Source organism: Pseudorca crassidens, chromosome 13 (assembly GCF_039906515.1).
Source record: "Pseudorca crassidens isolate mPseCra1 chromosome 13, mPseCra1.hap1, whole genome shotgun sequence".
Classification (NCBI taxonomy): Eukaryota; Metazoa; Chordata; class Mammalia; order Artiodactyla; family Delphinidae; genus Pseudorca; species Pseudorca crassidens.
In genome coordinates this window covers 66,213,550-66,233,045 of record NC_090308.1, presented here as the reverse complement: position 1 = coordinate 66,233,045, position 19,496 = coordinate 66,213,550, and the positions used below count along the sequence as shown (strand labels likewise).

General features: G+C 37.0%; 1 protein-coding gene across 3 annotated transcripts in view; it reads right to left on the bottom strand.

Annotated features, from left to right (window-relative positions):
* Positions 1-77: 77 nt before the first annotated feature.
* Positions 78-19,496, bottom strand: part of CASP8AP2 (caspase 8 associated protein 2) — a 39,197-nt gene continuing 19,778 nt past the window's right edge. Inside the window, exons 4-11 of one of the 3 annotated variants that reach the window (XM_067702561.1) lie at positions 17,344-17,444; positions 16,711-16,785; positions 15,368-15,483; positions 8,420-10,641; positions 4,273-7,393; positions 3,094-3,193; positions 2,473-2,525; positions 78-713 (exon numbers count right to left, since the gene is read on the bottom strand). In XM_067702561.1, coding sequence (XP_067558662.1) covers positions 710-713; positions 2,473-2,525; positions 3,094-3,193; positions 4,273-7,393; positions 8,420-10,641; positions 15,368-15,483; positions 16,711-16,785; positions 17,344-17,444 — 5,792 coding nt within the window. In that variant the 3' untranslated portion in view covers positions 78-709. Of the gene's footprint in view, positions 714-2,468; positions 2,526-2,553; positions 3,194-4,272; positions 7,394-8,419; positions 10,642-15,367; positions 15,484-16,710; positions 16,786-17,343; positions 17,445-19,496 lie in introns of those variants that run through there. The other 2 variants (XM_067702563.1, XM_067702560.1) reach the window with 2 other exon arrangements.

The window sequence follows — 19,496 nt, the reverse complement described above, 5'->3', positions numbered from 1 at the left end:
TGTCCTCTGGGAGTTTTACCTTTTTTTTTGTTTCAATTGTTATCTAAGCACGTTAAAAGAACATTCTAATCAAAATATAACAGAACTTTACATGGTTTTATTTATACATTACTGGTAAAGAAAGCAAACTTTATATAAAAAGTTTTATACAAATAGAAAAGTCCTTGGCTACGTACAGCCATTTATGTGTGTGTATACACCCAAACATACACACACAAACACAAAGTATTTTACATCATTATAATTATACATATTTACAGATACACTATTTAAATTATTTTACAATTTACCAAATTGAGGACAGGCAATTAGAAAAGCAAATAAAAATGGATGAAACGAACTAAATAATCGTTAAGCTTAAAATTCTACAAAACTATTTTTAAAAATCTAGAAAGAAAGTCATTTCTTTGAAATATCAAAACTAAGGTTTCAATACTGTTTTGTTGTTGCTTTTATCTTAATAACAAGTTCTAACCTGTTTAAAAATAAATATCATGACCAATAACAGAGAAGCAAATCAGACTGATGTCAGGAACAAGGTGAACATGCTGGCTTGAGATTAAGAGTCAGCAAGTTATGACAAATGCAGATTATTATCTGGTAATCAAATGCCATAAAACTGCCCTCTCCTTCCCCATTAAAAACATGAAGAATTCCAAGCTTCTGTGTAGTTTGCAATATCAATTAAGACTCCAAGGAATTCAGCAACTTATCTGTAATGTAAGAAAATGCTAAAGTTATGATTCTATTTTTCTGATATGACCATCTCATAAAGTGTTGTTCTTTTAAATGAGTTCTCTTAGATAATAAATATTGGTGGTTAAAGAACTAGCTTTTTATAGACTCAGTTTGGTAACTTTACCCTTACACTCTGATTTTGATAAGAATGTAATGAGACTATAGTACCTGAAGGAAAAAAAAATCAGTTAAGAAACAAACTAGGGATTGGGATTGACATATATACACTAATATGTATAAAACAGATAATAAGAACCTGCTGTATAAAAAAATAAATAAATAAAATAAAATTTAAAAAAAACAAACTAGGAATGAAATAACTCACTATTTGTGCTATCATGCAAGCAAATAAAATCTCAAGTACCAAATCCATTAAAAGATTGTAGATTTGTAATGGAATTTGGAAATTTCAAACTAGTAAGTGTCATTTCCAGATACAAGTTAGTTCGTTCATGAAGGGAACATTATCTTCAACAAGAGAATGGAAGTCATATTTTAAGATAACGTTCAAATAAAACAAAAAAGACCTCAGTTTAATTTTCTAAAGGCAGTGAAAAATTTACAGCATAGTGAATCTGAAAAAAAAGCAGGCCATTTTTGCATCGAACTATTTTTTAAAGGTTCTTTAGAGTAAGCTTTTTCTTCAAATTCCTCATTATGCAATCTTACATTCTGAATTATATAAACAGAATTTTAATGTCAGAGTACACTACTAAATATCTTTTGAAGATTTCATTAACAAACTAGTTGCTTTGAGAGGATACTGAAATTAACAGATTATCTAAAGACAGTAATTTACACTGGGTTTAGAAACAGATTTTTATAACTCAGAAGTATTCAGAACCCTTCACAATGAGATCAATGTCCAAATATGGTTCTTCTTCAGTTAGTTTTATTTAAAGTTGGGCATTCTGGATTCAAATAATTATGACTACAAATCAACTGAAAAATAGTGATATGTTAAATATCTTTACAATCTTCCTTACATAAAAGTCCAAAATATCTAAGCAATTGGCTCAGGTCTTATAGGAAATACCTGATAAACATTATTGCCTTAATAAACCCGTATAAGAATGGCTTAAAGAAACATGTCTGTGAACATTATTAATAATGTAACATGGTAAATCATGTCACCTCTTCAGATGACAATGGACTTCATGTTTATAAATGTATGTTTTGTATTTTAGCACTCCTAATTAAAAATGTAAAATATGTTAAATTACGACTGCACAGATTTCACTGGCTATGAAATATAATGCTATTCAAGAATGTTTTCTTGCCTTTTTTTTCGTTTTTTGGCTGAGCCATGCGGCACACAAGATCTTAGTTCCCCGACCAGGGACAGAACCCAGGCCCCTGGCAGTGGAAACACAGAGTCCTAACCGCTGGGCCACCAGGGAATTCCCTCAAGAATGTTTTGTTTTTCTTCATCGATAAACATTTATCATCAATCATCAAATGGATTTCCCCCCACTTTAGACTCATCAACACTCAGAAGGCTAAGGAAAGATGCTGATCTGCACTGCAGCAGGTTTCACTGACCACGTCCCTGTGGATGAGGTGCCTTAGAAGCCTGCACGAGCAACCATTCTCCAACCTGTGACTGAAACAGGAACTCAGCTGGATGTCTCTCACCCACCACTCACATCTTCAATGACTAACAGGCCATTAACTGCACAGGTACAGTGTCAAACATTTACTTTACTAGCCTACTGTAGTGTAACCATTAACTACCTGCATTTTGACTTTTCAAAGAGCTTCATTAGCTGCTGGAATCTTTCTGAGACCTGAAAAATTTTAAATGAGGGTTAATTATAAACATCTCAATATATTTTTTTTTATCTTTGATGAATATTTTCACAAACCATCTAAAGACAGAGTAAGTTACCCTTAATTATAAAGGTAAAGTAATAGTTAGAAAAACAAAATATCTTCATAATAAAGGTAATTGCTAGTTTAACTTTTCAATATCAAACTTTCTTAAACAGGCAAATATCATTACAAAATTGCTCAAGATCAAATAAGTAAATGGCAAAACAACAGAATAAAGAATTCGGATTGTTTCAGACTTCTTCCACGATCACCAAGTTTTTAACAGTCTTTTTTTTTTTTTTTTGGCTGCACCACGCAGCTTGTGGGATCTTAGTTCCTCGACCAGGGACTGAACTCAGGCTCTCGGCAGTGAAAGCATGGAGTCCTAACTACTGGAACACTGGGGAATTCTCCAAAGAGCCATACTTTTAAAGAAGTTGGCTAACAAATAGCTATATATCTTAAACACATTAAAAATCAAATCTAAATATTTGGAGTAGTAACATCTGTGAGACTATAGAGATGTAAAACTGGGGTAGTTACCTGATACGGATTTTTATTCAACTTGGCAGCTAACTGAGAAAATGTTTTCAACGATGGCCCTTTTTTCTGACACTCCAGTAAAATTTCCCGGTCATCATTTCTGAAGGGGGAAAAATGTTATTTAGCTTTTGTAGGTTCGAACAGAAAGGTAACAAAAATTCCATTGCCTTACTATCTACCAATATAGTATATAGTGGACATTTTTATTAAAACCCATAAAAAAAGAACAAGTGTGTATACTAAAATACGGACAATGGTTATCTCTGAGAGATAAGATTATGGATGATTTTAATCTTTGACTTCATACATATTTCCCAAATTTTCTAAAACAAATACTAATGTATGTTTCTAATGACAAAATAAAAGATTTTAAAAAATTCTACTTGTAGTGTGTATAGTACTTTAAAAATTAGGGCCCAAACGTGATCACAGACCTGATAAGTGAGAAGAACCAAAAAGTAACACAGAAGCCAGATCTTCTAATCCCCAGACCTCTGCTTCTTCTACATGGTCTGAACCAATGTGCGTTATTATAGTCTCTGAGATTTTACCATCTGCAGGTTACCCGAAATGAAGGCATAGAGGACTGAGGTCTTAAACAAAATTGATCACCAATTTCAACAAAATTCATTCTCTCTCATTATGCACTCTAGCCGGTCTAGAGATCATGCACCTCTGGTTCAATGGTTCCCAACTGTGGTCACCTTGACATCCGAAATGGGGTCTTTAAATCTGCATTTCTTAAAAATCTCACAAAGAAGTCAAAAGTACAACCTGTTTTTGAAGCTTCTAATTTCGGGGGGAAAACTCAAATTACAAACACCCACACTTTTTGTCCTATTCACTACCTGTCATTCCTCCTTTCTAAAATGTGCGTATACACACACATTACAAACGAAAGAATTTTTCTTTTTCATTGAAAAGTGAAGTTAAAAACATAATGAAAAGTTCTGTCCACGGTGCTAGTACACATCGCTGGTTAAGAGCCACTGCTCTAGACTGTTCTACAGTACAGCTGGGTTGTATCCTAGAACGTATCTTCTACCAACTTTGGCCACTTTTGAAGTCAGTCGTCACTTTCCCTATTTTAAGATGGGACAAAACTATGATGACATGACAGAACAGATTGCTGGTATCTTAAAATTTCCTGGTGATTTAATAGTCTCATTAGATTCTTACCTTGTCCACGAAACTATAATTTCTCCCTTCTTTTTAATAACATTCTTTGCAGAAAGGCCTGTAAGAGAAGTGGCAGATGCTGCTGAGGCATCCTTAGTCCCTGGGCTTTCCTTTAATGACGAGGGATCTTTAGTTACTACAGGGGCCTTTTTCTTACTGGCTTTCTTTCGGTGAGCATCACCATTCTCACCAGAATCTTGGGTAATTTTCTTAGTCTTTTCCCTGCCGGTTAAGTCTGCTTCCTTTCTCTGTTTTTTCTGAGAAGGATTTAGATCAGAAAGATTTTTCCTCTTTTTGTGAGCATTATCCAAAGCCCCAGGCAACTCTGAACTACCAGAATTCGATGCCAGCTCTGATTTTAAATCAACCTTTTTCACTTCACCCGAACTGGGAAATGCCGAGGTTAAATCGATACAGGCTTCCTCAACAATGCATTCCAAAGGCCTGTTTGCCACTTGCACCTTTTCTTCCTTTGAGTTATCTTCATCTACACATATCACCTGACACCCCAAGTCTTCAACAGCCAAAGCAGGACAGTTACCTTCATTTTTACTGTCACTTGAAACATCTTGTGTCAAATCAATAAAAGCATCTACAGTATCAGGCTGCATATTGTCTAATACTGGAGCATTTTGATCCACACTGCTTCCAGAACATCCCAACTGCTCAATATTTAAAACTGTTACTTCTACGAATTCCCCCAACTTTTTGGTCTCGGTGACTGGATCTTTTGTGAGGTCTATATATGCGTTTGGAAGATGATCCTCGACAGAATGTGGAATTTCTTCCATTGGAGGCAATTCTTCAACGCTTTCAGGTACTTTTGGCTCCCATACTTGATGCAACTTGAAACATTCTTCAACTACTTCAGTACTATGAACCACTTTACCTGAAGCATCTTTAAGAAATTCATATATATCGGGAACCTCTGTTTGTATCGTACAGTCCTGTTCTTCATGAACTGATTTACTGCTATCAACATTTTTACTGGAAATTTTCAATTCCTCCACAGATTTAAAAACTCTGTACTGACATGAAATATAGTTTTTCTCCACTGTTTCATCAGCTTCCTTTTCCACTCTTGGCAAAGATTCATCAGCCACCATATTCTGTTTATGACTAGGGGAGGTAGATGGTGCCGCACGGCGTATTTTCACAATGAAATGATCATTGGACTTTTCCATTATGACAGCGTGCATGGGTAGATTAGGGTGGTACTGAAAGCCTGGAGCAATAGACCGGCTTGTCCATGATGAAGAACAACTTGATTTACTGCTTGAATTATCAGACTCCAGGGCTAAATGAATGTCCTGTTCAGATGCATCCTCTTCCTCAAGTAAGGCATCTTCACTAAAATGGGCACTAATAACTTCTTCGGGCGTTGAATTAGACGAAACATCTGACTTTAAGAAACTGAGATGACCATCTGACTTCAGAGGTGATGGTACTGTTAAAGAGACTGCTAGATCTTCAAGAAGTATGGAGGAAACACAGGGCTTACTCTTTTCTGAACTACATACATTATCTTTACTTAAAGATATGTTAGTGGACACTTCAAACATACAACTTTCATCCAACACATCAGGATGAACTGGCAATGAAAGCCCTGAAGACAGAGACGGACCTTTCTCAGATGACAATAATGACCAATTATCATCACTAATCACCTTAGGACAGGGAGAAACCACCCCTGAAACGAGCTCTTCCGTTGTACAAACTGGTAGAGATTCACATTTAAGAGTCTCTAGCATCTGTTTCGCTGGTGTCTTTAACTCCCACTCACTTTTTTCGTTACAGTTAACACTGTTGTCCAAAAGATCAGAACCTTGCAACAAACTTTTAAATATTTCTCCCATCTGTGCATCACTCACTAAATTAAAAGTAAGGCTAGATGCTTGCTGCTCAGTAAGAATCTCAAAACTGCGTTCTGGCTTCAAAGCAGCGTGCTGGGATGCCTGTGAGTCCTCTATGGTACTGCCTTCCATTTTTCCTGCCTTCGGGCAGTTTGGTTCCAAGGACGCCTCTTCAAATTGAGGGTTCTTAGTATTACCAAAGCAAGTGTTAGTACTTTTTTTAATGTTGTGCTTTACTCTGTTAATACTAGAATTATTTTGCTCTTGATGTTTTTCCTCCGATTTTTTACAACCTACTAAAGACTTAGAGTAACCAGAATCTTCTGATTTGGGGGGTTTCTCCTTCAACATTTCTTTGCTGGAGCTGCCTACATTCCCCTTCTGACAATTTGAATATTGTGCTTTCTCTTTATTTCTCTTTTCAAGTTTTCCTTCGTCACTGTCACTGCCAATGTTTATGGGGTCACAAAACTTTGCTAAGATTTTCTTAAGCGTTGTAAACAAGTGATCAAGTTGTTCATCTACAAATTTCCACAATTTTTTTTTCATATCTGGTAGCTGCTGTTCAAATAAACGATCCACGATGCCATTCTTTTTAACTTGCTTAAGTTTGGATTCTATAACATCACAGAGATTCTTCTGTAAAGTAGTCACTGACTTAGAGATCTTGGATAAGTCAAGGTGTTTAATTAGTGATGTAAAACTCAAAATTGCTGACTCAATAATTCTATGAAATTGTATTAATGAAAATTTTACCTTGAATTTCATATAATTTTTCCTTACATGTTTTCTTATCATTCGTAACATGTGCACAACCTCTCGGACAGAAGAGGGTGCAGCAATAATTGGCACTATTTTTTCCAGGCTGGAAGTGCCCACTAACCTATCTTTCTTCTCTGTTTTTGAAGATCTGCTAGATTCAGTTCGTCTTTTATTCCATTTGCTTTTGGTCTGATGGATTTTTATAGAAGATATCTTCCTATTGTCTTTATCCAAATGCACAGTGCTTTTCCTACTTCCTGGGTTAGTTCTTGTGTTCTGCACTTCAGCAGAAGCTCTTGGGTTGGTACTTTTGTCAAAACGTTTTTGTGGTTCAGATTTTTCACTGTCGCTTATAATTTCTCCTTCTTCTAATTCATCTAAAGATGAATTCTTGTGGGAGTCTGCTTCTGTAAATTTGTCAGATTTGCAAATTGGCTTTTGATTTTCCTTATTGAGATCAGACTGACTCTTGGAGGCAGAATGAGCTAAATTTGGTGGAAACACATCTGTGGAAGAAAAAAGCATATTATAGTCACATGACTACCGAGTCTTTGTCATTTAACATTTCCATACTAAATATAACAAAAAATTAAATGTTGAGGCAATTTATTATTTTAACAGCTTTTACACTATTTACACTATATTACTCTAACACGTACTCATGTCATTGGTCTTTACTGGTCTCAGAAAGTGCCTGACAATAGTGATAGTATAGAGTTTGGTCATTTGGATAAACAGCAACCAACTGTTCAGGTTTCTTTACTTGATGTTAGCAGCATCACCTACTCTATGCCATTTGATGATGGCTTTTGGACAACAAAAATATACCTGAAAGCAAGCAAGGAGTATTTGAGACAATCTGTTCTACCATTCCCTTTTGTTGTATAAGTAAGAATTACCTAAATCTAGACTAAAGGCTCAATGTACATTTCTAGGTAACAACAAAGGTCTGAATAATAATTATCAAATAAAAAGCACTAACAAAATAATGTCATTTGCAGCAACATGGATGGACCTAGAGATTGTCATACCGAGTGAAGTTAAGTCAGACACAGAAAGACAAATATCATACGATATCACTTATATGTGGACTCTAAAAAAAAGGGTACAAATGAATTTCTTTACAAAGGAAAAGTAGAGTCACAGATGTAGAAAACAAACTTATGGTTACCAGGGGATAGGGCAGGGAGGAATAAATTGGAAGGCTGGGATTGACATATACACACTACTATATATAAAATAGATAACAAATAAGAACCTGCTGTACAGCACAGGGAACTCTACTCAGTACTCTGTAATGGCCTATACAGGAAAAAAATCTAAAAAAAAAGAATGGATATATGTATATGTATAACTGATTCACTTTGCTGCACACCTAAAACTAACACAACACTGTAAATCGACTATATGCCAATAAAAATTTAAAAAGTAAATAAATATCAATAAATAAATTAAAAGCACTGATTCATCTTGCTGACATATGCTACACTCTCACAAAAATATAAGTTATAGGAGATAATATAAACTATTACCTTTATGACTGTTATTATATAATGGAACTCGAGATGGGCTTTCCAGTCTAAGAACTTTTGCTACAGGTCTCACGGGACTATTCAGAGGACTGATGGCTTCTGGAATAGGTCTCAGCTGATTAAGGTCAATGCTCAGAACCGAGTTCTCATCGTCGTGATATACTGAGTTTGCTTCACCAATTTCCATTCTGTGGTCCGTTAACTCAGTCTGCTGAAGTGAAGATTCTGGAGTCTCTTTAGGTAAGCAAGGCTCCAAGTGACAAGACTTACTCTCAACCAGTGGTGCATCTACAAGAGAAGGCTCAAGGTTTGGTTTACCATCTTCTGAAAGGACTGTTGGCAAAATGACAGCTTCTTCAATTGAAGGCTGCAAAATGCTTTCATTGGATTCGGTCACTTTGGTTGAAAAAGGCTCCTTCATTTCTGTATCTTCGGAAATACTACAAGAATTTAAGTCATCCTTTCTTTTGGTATCCAATTCCAAACCAAAGTTTTGAGAAACATTTGTTTGTACTGTGTCCATTACCACAGGAACTGCTGCCCTGGCACCATTAATGGTCTGTTCCATTTCTGTTGATGATGGAAACAAGGATTCTGTTTGTTGCATTTCCACAGATGCTGAGAAGGAAATCTCTGTGCCACAGATGGACATATCACAATGCACAGTATCCGCAACAGATTTAATGAACAAACTATTCTCTTCTTCTATTTTCCTTTCTGAAACACTGGTCCTGGGTTCAGATGCTGCTGTAAGAGCATCCTTTGGTTCCAATAACTCTGATTTGGTTTCCTCTGTGATCTGTTCACTGACAGAGGGAATACATGTCACAGTTTTAGCCTGCACCAAGGACTCCAAATCACATATGTCACTAGATTTGGGAGTATCGGTTATTTTATGCTGATTTTCCTGAGAAACAGGCTGCTTTTTAGCAGGAGAAAGAGTTAAGTTCAATTTTTCCATAAAGCTTAACTTTAAGTCTTTGTTTTGTGTTTCATTTGAACCATTCTCAGCTTTAACTGCTGGCTCTTTATCATCCACGACTTCAGAAACATCATTATTAGAGACTTCACCGTTATCATTTTTTGGCTCATTCTGTCTCTTTAAATCTGTAGCGGTTTTCTTAGTCTCTCTGTTTGTCTTCTGCAGATGTTCTGCAGGTACTCTCTTTTCATTTCTCATATGCTTATTTTCTTCTTTGCCCTCTTGTTCTCTTTTCCGCTTATCTTCAGTTCTATGCCTTTCTACCCTTAAAGGTGCATTTTCCCATTGGTGCACAGCATCAACTTCCTTAGAGTCAACATGTTTGTGAGTTCTATTGGTTGAAAGAGAGGACGGACATCTTCCTTCTTGAAAACTATGATTACTCACAGCCCTGTCTCTTTTACAATCTTCCCGGCCTCTTCTCTCTTCTGGATGGTATTTACTTGAATTATGAGAAGATTTTGCTAGTTCCTTCTTGGAATAAGGAAGCAGTGCTCGTTCAGATCTTTTCCAATGATCCTGGTCTTTTACTACTGACTTAGGTTTTTGATCAACTTTCCTTTCTTCTTTGTCTTGTGATTTAAGTTCTTTTCTATTTATATTTTGTGATCTTTCACTTTGTCTTTCGAGTTTTTTGTCACTTTGAGATTCTAGTCGAGTGTGTGACCTGTCTCTAGAGCTTTCTTTCTCCCAAGAAGAGCTACTGCGTTCATTTTTATAATCCAAATCTGTGTTACTTTTAAACTTTGAATTTTTGCTTTCAGCCTTTGGTTCACCTTTACTATATTTCTCAGGACGTCCTTGTAGCCTCTGACTGGCCTCTATGTTCCTCGGTTCACCATCACCACAGCTAGTGTTCAAGTCTTTTCGTATTCTGTCAGTCCCTCTGCAGTACTGGCTATGTCTACTATCTTTCCTTCCTCTTCTGTGATCCTCACTGGAACTACCCTCACCAACCTGATAATGGGAACGTGACCAAATGCCATTGGTGGAGTGTTTTTCAACAGATGTAGGCAAATGTGAAGCGCCCTTTTTTTCAGAATGTGATTTTCCTTCCTTTTCGAGGTATGGCAGTGAAGTGCTATAATGTACATCTTTAGAAACATCACTTTTCACTCTGTGATCAGTCTTTGAACAATCATCCAAATGGAGAGATCTGGATTTAAGACCTTTTGTTTTAACTATATCTGGTGTCCTTGAAGTTTTATGAGCATTTCGAAGATGTGGAAACTCAGACAATCTATTGAGAAATAGAAATTAACACCAAAAAAACAAAGTTAATTCCTTTTTAATAACCCAAGGTTTAATCACATGTGATACACTTTAAAACTGGGGGGCCCACATACTGGCAAAACTAATTTTACTTTGTATAAAAGAATGAGTAGTAAGAATTTACCAGCTTCCAACTAAATGAGCCAGTTTTTTAAAACAAGGAACTCTCTTTCATTTGCTTTGCTCAAAGCCTGGAGGACCTCTCAGTTCTATCCCAGCATTTGCCAATGTCTTTCAGATTTCCTTCACTACAGGTGCACAACTCTCAAACTAACCACAAATTCACTTCTTTTAGAACGAGTGACATTATTTTCTTGCCTTCACTCTAGCCCAACTGAAACATAAGGGAAAGTGAAATCTTGCTGGAGAACAGGGACGATCAAAATACAACTCTATGTAGCTCCCTATCCTAGTTTTCTGTTTCACCTACAACCCCACAGTAAAAGCCAAAGTGTCAATAGCCATCTTAAAGTGTTACATACTGTGCAAAAAGAAAAAGGAATAGAGAATTGTGATCCTTTCCTAGGGAATGGTATGTATTTATTGTTTAAAATAACTCCTAAGGTTTTCAGAAAACTGGCAGTTTTCCTAAAAATAAAATGTAAATAGCTCATTTTAGCTTTTTGTAATAATATAGCCATCTTCCTGAACTTTTATAACTTCCCTGAGTTTCCATAAATCTATGCCTAATCAGTACTAAATGTGTAGAGAACATCGTCTCAGGAATAAGGGAAGATTTTTATAAAACAAGAGGACACAGGATACATACAACTTAAGGCAACGTGTAGACCTTATGTGGATCTTGTTACGGGCTGAACTGCATCTCCTCAAAATTTAATCCCCAGTACCTCAAACTAGTGACCTTATTTGGAGACAGAGTCTTTGGAGATAATCAAGTTAAAGTGAGGTCATTAGGGTGGACCCTTATCCAATATGACTAGTGTCCTTATAAAAAAGGGAAATTTGGACAGAGATATGTACAAAGCAAAGACTTTATGAAGAGACACAGAAGAAGGCAACCAGCTACAAGCCAAGGAGAGAGGCCTGGAACAGACCCATCACACAGCCCGCAGAAGGCATCAATCATACTGACACCTTGATCTTGGACTTCTGGCCTCCAGAACTGTGAGAAAATAAATTTCTGTTATTTAGGCCACCCAGTTTGTGGCACTCTGTTATGGCAGTCCTAGTAAACTAATAAATAAACTCAAAAAAATAAACATGAGGAAATACCTTTGAGACAACTCGGAAAATGTGAACACAAAAAGCATTAACCATAAAAAAAAAAAAACTGATTGAATTTCACTAAAATTTAGAACTTTTATTCCTCACAAGACAATAAAGAGAGTGACAGATAAGTCACAGAATGGGAGAAGATGTCTGCAATAAATTTATCCAACAAAGGACTCACATTCAACAAAGCACGCACACGTGTAACATACGTCATACTTATTAAAATGTAAGGTCCTAAAAGATAGTTCTAGCCCACAGAGCTCGTAATACACATTTAACGTAACTCCACACCAAATAAAATATTATCAAAAGTTTTGTTTTATTTTTTGTTGTTGCTATTTGGCCGCACCATGTAACATGCGGGATTCTAGTTCCCCAACCAGGGATGGAACCCGTGCCCCTGCAGTGGAAGCATGGAGTCTTAACCACGGGACCGCCAGGGAAGTCCCAAAGGTTTTATTTAAAAAAAAACCTCCACATTAAACACTTTCCAGAATTTACACTTTAAAATTTTTATCTTATATCAATATTTCCATTTTTTCTATTAAAAATGAACTTTCAGCAAAATGATAAACATTTACCATTAGAGTACTAGTTGAAGCTCACAAATAAAAAGCGCAAATATTTGACAGAATGTTTATTAGATAATGTATCAATATAACCACGTATAACAATCTAATGAAATAACACATCATTTATTCACCCAGTTTCTCTGAATTTTCACTCTATTCAAACATTATATCCCTCCCCTAAAAGATTCAAATATATATAAAATTTCCCCAACACTTCAGGAATCAATCTTATACTTGTTGCACCTTGTGGGATTTAGATTAGTAAACATACGCAACCATCTTTATTTTCAAAAGGCCTAAATTGCATATCATATGGTCCACACATAGGATTATCTTCTTTCACTCTTTAAACATTTATTGCACATGGTAGATACTCAATAAATGGTGAGGACACAAAGACATGGTTCCTGCTCCCATGAAGTTTACAGTTTAGTGGAAGAGAACACTAATTAAGTGATCCCATTCATGATTTTTTAAACTGCAAGTGTAAATGAAGCTACAAAAATGAGATCTGACCTAGTCAGTGAGAACAAATGTCCCACATGAAAAGGATGCTTATGCCGAGACCTGAAGATAAGTAGGTATTTAGCAGGTGGAGGAGAGGAGCATTTCAGGGAGTGGAAACAGTTCATGCAACTCAGAGCTCATGGTACACCCAACAAACTGAAAGAATGCAGGAGATACACTAGAGCTATGATACCTAGGCAAAGGCAGACACTGAAGACAAGGCCTGAAAAGTAGTTTGGGACCATATTGTGAAGAGCTCTGCGGATCAAGTTAAGATTTATGATCTTTCATCCTACGATCGATGAGAAGCCACTGATGTGTTTTAATCAAGAAAAGGGGTGGGGGGGCTTCCCTGGTGGCGCAGTGGTTGGGAGTCCACCTGCCGATGCAGGGTACACGGGTTTGTGCCCCGGTCCGGGAGGATCCCACATGCCGCGGAGCGGCTGGGCCCGTGAGCCATGGCCGCTGAGCCTGCGTGTCCGGAGCCTGTGCTCCGCAACGGGAGAGGCCACGACAGTAAGAGGCCCGTGTACCGCAAAAAAAAAACAGAAAAACAAAAAAAAACAAAGAAAATGGGTGGGGGAATTCCCTGACGGTCCAGTGGTTAGGATGAGAAGCTTTCCCCAGCTTCTCATTTCATTCCTGGGGTCTCGGTTCAATCCCTGGTGGGGGAACTAAGATCCTGCAAGCTGCTCGGCGCAGCCAAGAATAAATAGATAAATAGATCATTTAAAAAAAAAAGGGGGGTAGGATGGGGTGGTTCTGTGACAGACGTCCAGAGTTGTGCTTTACAAAGCATCCCGTGGCTTTAATGTCGAGAAATGAGAAATCACAGGCTGGAAAGAGCAAGAGCGGATGCAGAGTTCTGAGCACAAAGACTACTGCCAGTTCAGATGAGAGGTGATGGGCAGCAACAACGGTAGAAATGGAAGAGAAGTGAACAACTTGAGAGATCATAAAGACATAAAAATCGAAAGGACATGGTAATGAATTTGGATCTGAAGGATGACCAAAAGCTAAGTGTCAATGATGACCCCTATGCAGGGTGACTATATGTCCCAGTTTGCCAAGCAATGTCAGTGTAATTATTAACAGCCCCTCCTTCTACTCTCAAAAGTACCCTGGTTTGGGCAATACATTAAATGGTCATTCCACCCCTCAGTCACTCTAGCTTGCACAGCTGAATAAATGATGGGGAATCCACTGAGCTAGGAACAATGGAAGGGGTTCAGTCTTAAATTCTGTTGTGGATGAGGTAATTTTGAAAATTTTGTACAGATGTGAGGTAGTATCTACATATAAATGGAACTGACTAGTATAAGTAAGATCACATCATAAGAAAATATTGATAGAGAAAGGAAAGGACATAGTTTTGAGCTTTAAGGAATTCCAACTTAGCCAAGTACAGAAAAATAAATCTCAAGTTAGGAAGAAAACTAAGAATCATGAAACCCCAAGGGAGAAACTATTTCAAGAAAAGAGGGTCAACTATGTCAAATAGTGTATAAAGACAAGTTAAAATGAGAAGTCAAACTATTTGATGAATTTAGTGGTAGTCACAGCTGTTTTGGAGGAAGAGGTCAGAGTAGAATGGGTTCAAGAATGTGTAGAAATGGGAAGTGGAGAAATGGAGACAGCATGTTTAGATAACTGTTTTGGAGGTTTGACTACCAAGGGGAGGAGAGATATGAAATTCTCTGGAGCCAAATATTGCCCCTAACCAAAAGAGGGAGAGAGAGAAATTAAGTAGAAAATCCATTTAAGAGGGAAAAGAACATATAATTGAGGGACTTCACTGGTGGCCCAGTGGGTAAGACTCCACCCTCCCAACGCAGGGAGCCCAGGTTCGATCCCTGGTCAGGGAATTAGATCCCACATGCATGCCACAACTAAGAGTCCACATGCCTCAACTAAGAAGCCCACATGCCACAACTAAGAAGTCCGCAGGCCGCAACTAAAAAGATCCCATGTGCCGCAACTAAGACCCAGTGCAGCCAAAATAAATAAATAATGACAGATTTTTAAGGGTTGTCTGTTAACAGTATATGACACAGACATCCTCCTGATATTTTAGTAATTTGATGGGCGCCTAGAAGAACCCATGACATACACCACCATCCTCTCAGGACCAAAGGATATCAGAGCAAGATCCCAGTGTATTACAAAACTGAATATATTCAGAGAGGTATGTGGCAATATTCTATTAATAATCATATAGGTATCATTACGATAATATACCATTCGAATATTAGTCACTTACTTTCAGTAAAACCTTAAATATTTAATAAAATGCATGATTTTCATTAGCTTTCCAAAGTTAAAAATATTCCACCTATCAATACCCATGTAATTTACAAACAGATCCATATCCCTCAATCATACCTTTGGTGAAGATTATTTATTTCTTCATCTTTGCGGTTTATTTCCACTCTGGCAGTTTTGATAAGTGCTGAGATATTTTTCTTAAGAGACTGGTTTTCATTTTTTAAGCTGAAATTCTAAACATCATAAAATACATTTAATAAAGTATGTATCGACAGGATTATTAAACTATTTATAATAGTTATTGATTACTGAATGCTAACTACATGCCACGCATCACATATTTTATCTTATGCAATTCTCAAAATAGTCTTAGGAGGAGTACAGTGATGCTCATTATACAAAAGGGGAAGCTGAGATTCAAAGAAGAAAACTGGCGCCAAAGAAAAGCTATTTAAAGTGAAACTACTTAAAAGAGGGAACAAAATGAAAAACCAATAAATAAGAAAAAAAGTCATTATTTTGAAAATGGGTCATTATTTTGAAGATGATAAAATTTTTATTATATTTAACAACAGGAGCTTTAACTTGCAACAATGTACTAATTCTCAGGTGAACAAAGAATGAATTGAGGATTGACTGGCTCTTTGGGAGAGGCGGTGAAGGAAGAGAAACAACTTTACCAAGAAATAAAAATCAGAACAAGACAGTACATTCCTGACTTTGCAGCATGATCACAAAAAATGTCTCTCTGGCAAAAATTGTTAAAGCATCACCATTTTTCCTCATCAGCCATTCTAAAGGATCACGCCTCAAACCATTCTCTTTTAAACCACCTGATACAGTCTCTAAGAATTCTCTATTATTTAACTGTTACTTAGCCTAGTAGATCATTTGTCAATATCATTTAACAAATCAAGCAGTTTTCCTTTATCAGTTTCACTGACACTGGAAATAATGCATGTTTTGCCAGACTTGCTCTTTCATTTAATATTTTTTAAAAAAGTTTCCTTACAACCTGCCAACACTTCAGCATTTTAATTTTAACAAAAAAATTTATTAAATTTTAATTTTAAAACCTGATTAAGGCGGAGACTTCCCTGGTGGCACAGTGGTTAAGAATCTGCCTGCGAATGCAGGGAACACGGGTTCGAGCCCTGGTCCGGGAAGATCCCACATGCCACAGAGCAACTAAGCCCGTGCACCATAACTAATGAGTCTGCGCTCTAGAGCCCGCAAGCCACAACTACTGAGCCTGCACACCTAGAGCCCGTGCTCCACAACAAGAGAAGCTGCCGCAATGAGAAGCCCGCGCACCACAGCAAAGAGTAGCCCCTGCTCGTTGTAACTAGAGAAAGCCCGTGCAGCAACGAAGACCCAACACAGCCAAAAATAAATTAATTAAACAAATTAATTAAAAAAAATCTAACAAGGCAAAAATAAAATATTCATCATAATTCTACCTGTGTCTGTATTTCCTTAAACTTTTTCATCAGCTCTTTCATTTGCAGCTGACATTTTCCATATTCTACCTGCAACTGTAAGATATAAAAAGATCAAGCATCATTCTAAATTATTTTCTTAGCTTAAATGACATTTCAAAATATTTCAAACTTTGCAAATCGACCCATAAATAAGGGTATATGAGGTCCATTTCTACTAACAGATATTTAATTACTGGTTTTTAAAGTTGGGCCTAGCAATAATGTATTTTCTGTAGTTTCACATTCAATCTCCAAAGTTTAAAATTCAAATAAGGTAGAAAGAAATGTGTCTGCATGAAGTCTTGGGACAAATTATAACTTTGTATAAATCATGAAAAAATAAAATATTTTATCACACTGATTGCCTGTTGAGATTGTATATGGTCAGACACTTAAATTCAATCAAACAAAATTATAACTAAATTTAGGCAAGCATCCAGAAAACATTATTTTAAAAAGCAGATCTGAAGGCAGAAACTGACTTAAATATTCTTTTAGTCTAAGAGCTGCTTCCCAAACACAGAATGTCTATTCAATAGTAAGCTGATGTCTGTATTTCAGGAGCCACAAAAGAGCAAAGTAACTGTCCTTCAAAATTCTGGTAATCCATACATCATTATATGTTGCCTCCTTTGCAGTTCCTTCTTCAGTCAGGATTTCTTCATATAAATCCAAACAATTTCTGGATGGTACAGAGGATTTGGTAGCACTGTCTAAAACAAAGAAACAAAAAAACCTTACATTAAAATATGTATTTCCAGATTCAATGAAATCCCTGTCAAATCTCCAATGGCATTTTTCACAGAAATAGGAAAAACAATCCTAAAATGTGTATGGAACCACAAGACTGTGAATGACCGCAGCAACCTTGAGAAAGAAGATCAAAGCTGGAGGCACGACACTTCCTGATTTCAAGATATAAAACTATAGTAATCAAAACTGTATTTTATTGGCATAAAAACAGACATATGGATCAATGGAACAGAACAGAAAGGCCAGAAATAAACCCAGGTATATATGGTCATAATTTATGACAAAGGAGCCAAGAATATACAATGGGGAAAGGGTAGTCTCTTCAATAAATGATGTTGGGGAAACTGGACAGCCACAAGCAAAAGAATGAAACTGGACCCTTATCTTACAGCACACACAAGAATCAACTCGAAATGAACTAAAGATGTGAATTTAAAACCTGCAACTATACTTAATATCTTGTAATAACCTATAATGGTAAAGAATGTTGGAAATGCCCTGGCGGTCCAGTGGTTAGAACTTTGCACTTCCACTGCAGGAGACATGGGTTGAATCCCTGGTCATGGAACTAAGATCCCGCAAGCAGCGTGGCGTGACCAAAATAAATAAATAATATAAAAAAAGAATATATATACATGTATAACTGAACCACTTTACTGTACACTTGAAACTAACACAACATTATAAATCAACTATATTTCAATAAAATTTTTTTTTAAAAACCAGAAACCATAAAATGCCTAGAAAAAAATATATATGGGGGTAAGCTTCTGGACATCGGTCTTGGCAATAATTTTCTGAATTTGACACCAAGAGCAAAGGCAAAAGCAAAAAATAAAGAAGTGGGACTACATCAAATTAAAAGGCTTCTTTCTGCACAGCAAAGGAAATCATTAACAAAATAAAAAGACAACTTACGGAACGGGAGAAAATGCTTGCAATTTTTATATACATATGTATCTGATTAGAAGTTAATACCCAAAAATATATAAAGAATTCACACAACTCAACAGAAAAAACTAAAAAATGGGCAGAGGAACTGAATAGACATTTTTCCAAAGAAGACATAAATGGCCAACAGGAACATGAAAAGGTATTTAACATCACAAATCATCAGGGAAATGCAAATCAAAACCACAATGAGGTATCATCTCACACTTATCGGAATGGCTATCATCAAAAATACAACAGGGGGCTTCCCTGGTGGCGCAGTGGTTGAGAGTCCGCCTGCCGATGCAGGGGACATGGGTTCGTGCCCCAGTCCAGGAGGATCCCACATGCTGCGGAGCGGCTGGGCCCGTGAGCCATGGCCGCTGAGCCTGTGGGTCCAGAGCTTGTGCTCCGCAACGGAGCACAGTGAGAGGCCGGCATACCGCAAAAAAAAAAAAAAGAAAAACAACAGAGCTTCCCTGATGGCACAGTGGTTGAGAGTCTGCCTGCCGATGCAGGGGACACAGGTTCGTGCCCCAATCCGGGAAGTGAGCCATGGCTGCTGAGCCTGTGCATCCGGAGCCTGTGCTCCGCAGTGGGAGAGGCCACAACAGTGAGAGGCCCACGTACCGCCAAAAAAAAAAAAACAAAACCAACAGATAAGTATTAGCGAAGATGTGGAAAAAAGGGAACCCTTGTACACTGTTGGTGGGAATCTAAATTGGTATAGCTACCATCAAAAACAGTATAGAAGTTCCTCAAAAAATTAAAAATAGAACTATCATATGATCTAGCAACCCCAGTTCTGGGTATACATTCAAAGGAAATAAAAACTGAATCGCAGATATCTGCACTCCTCTGTTCACTGCAGTATTATTCACAATAGCTAAGATATGGAAACAACCTAGGCGTCCACCAACAGAAAAAGGAATAAAGATGTGGTATATGTGGGTGCATATATGTATGTATACATGTGCGTGTGTGTAAATATATGTGCATATATAAATATATAACGGAATATTATTCAGCCATGAAAAAGGACACCCTGCTATTTGCGACAGCAAGGATGAACCTTGAGGGCA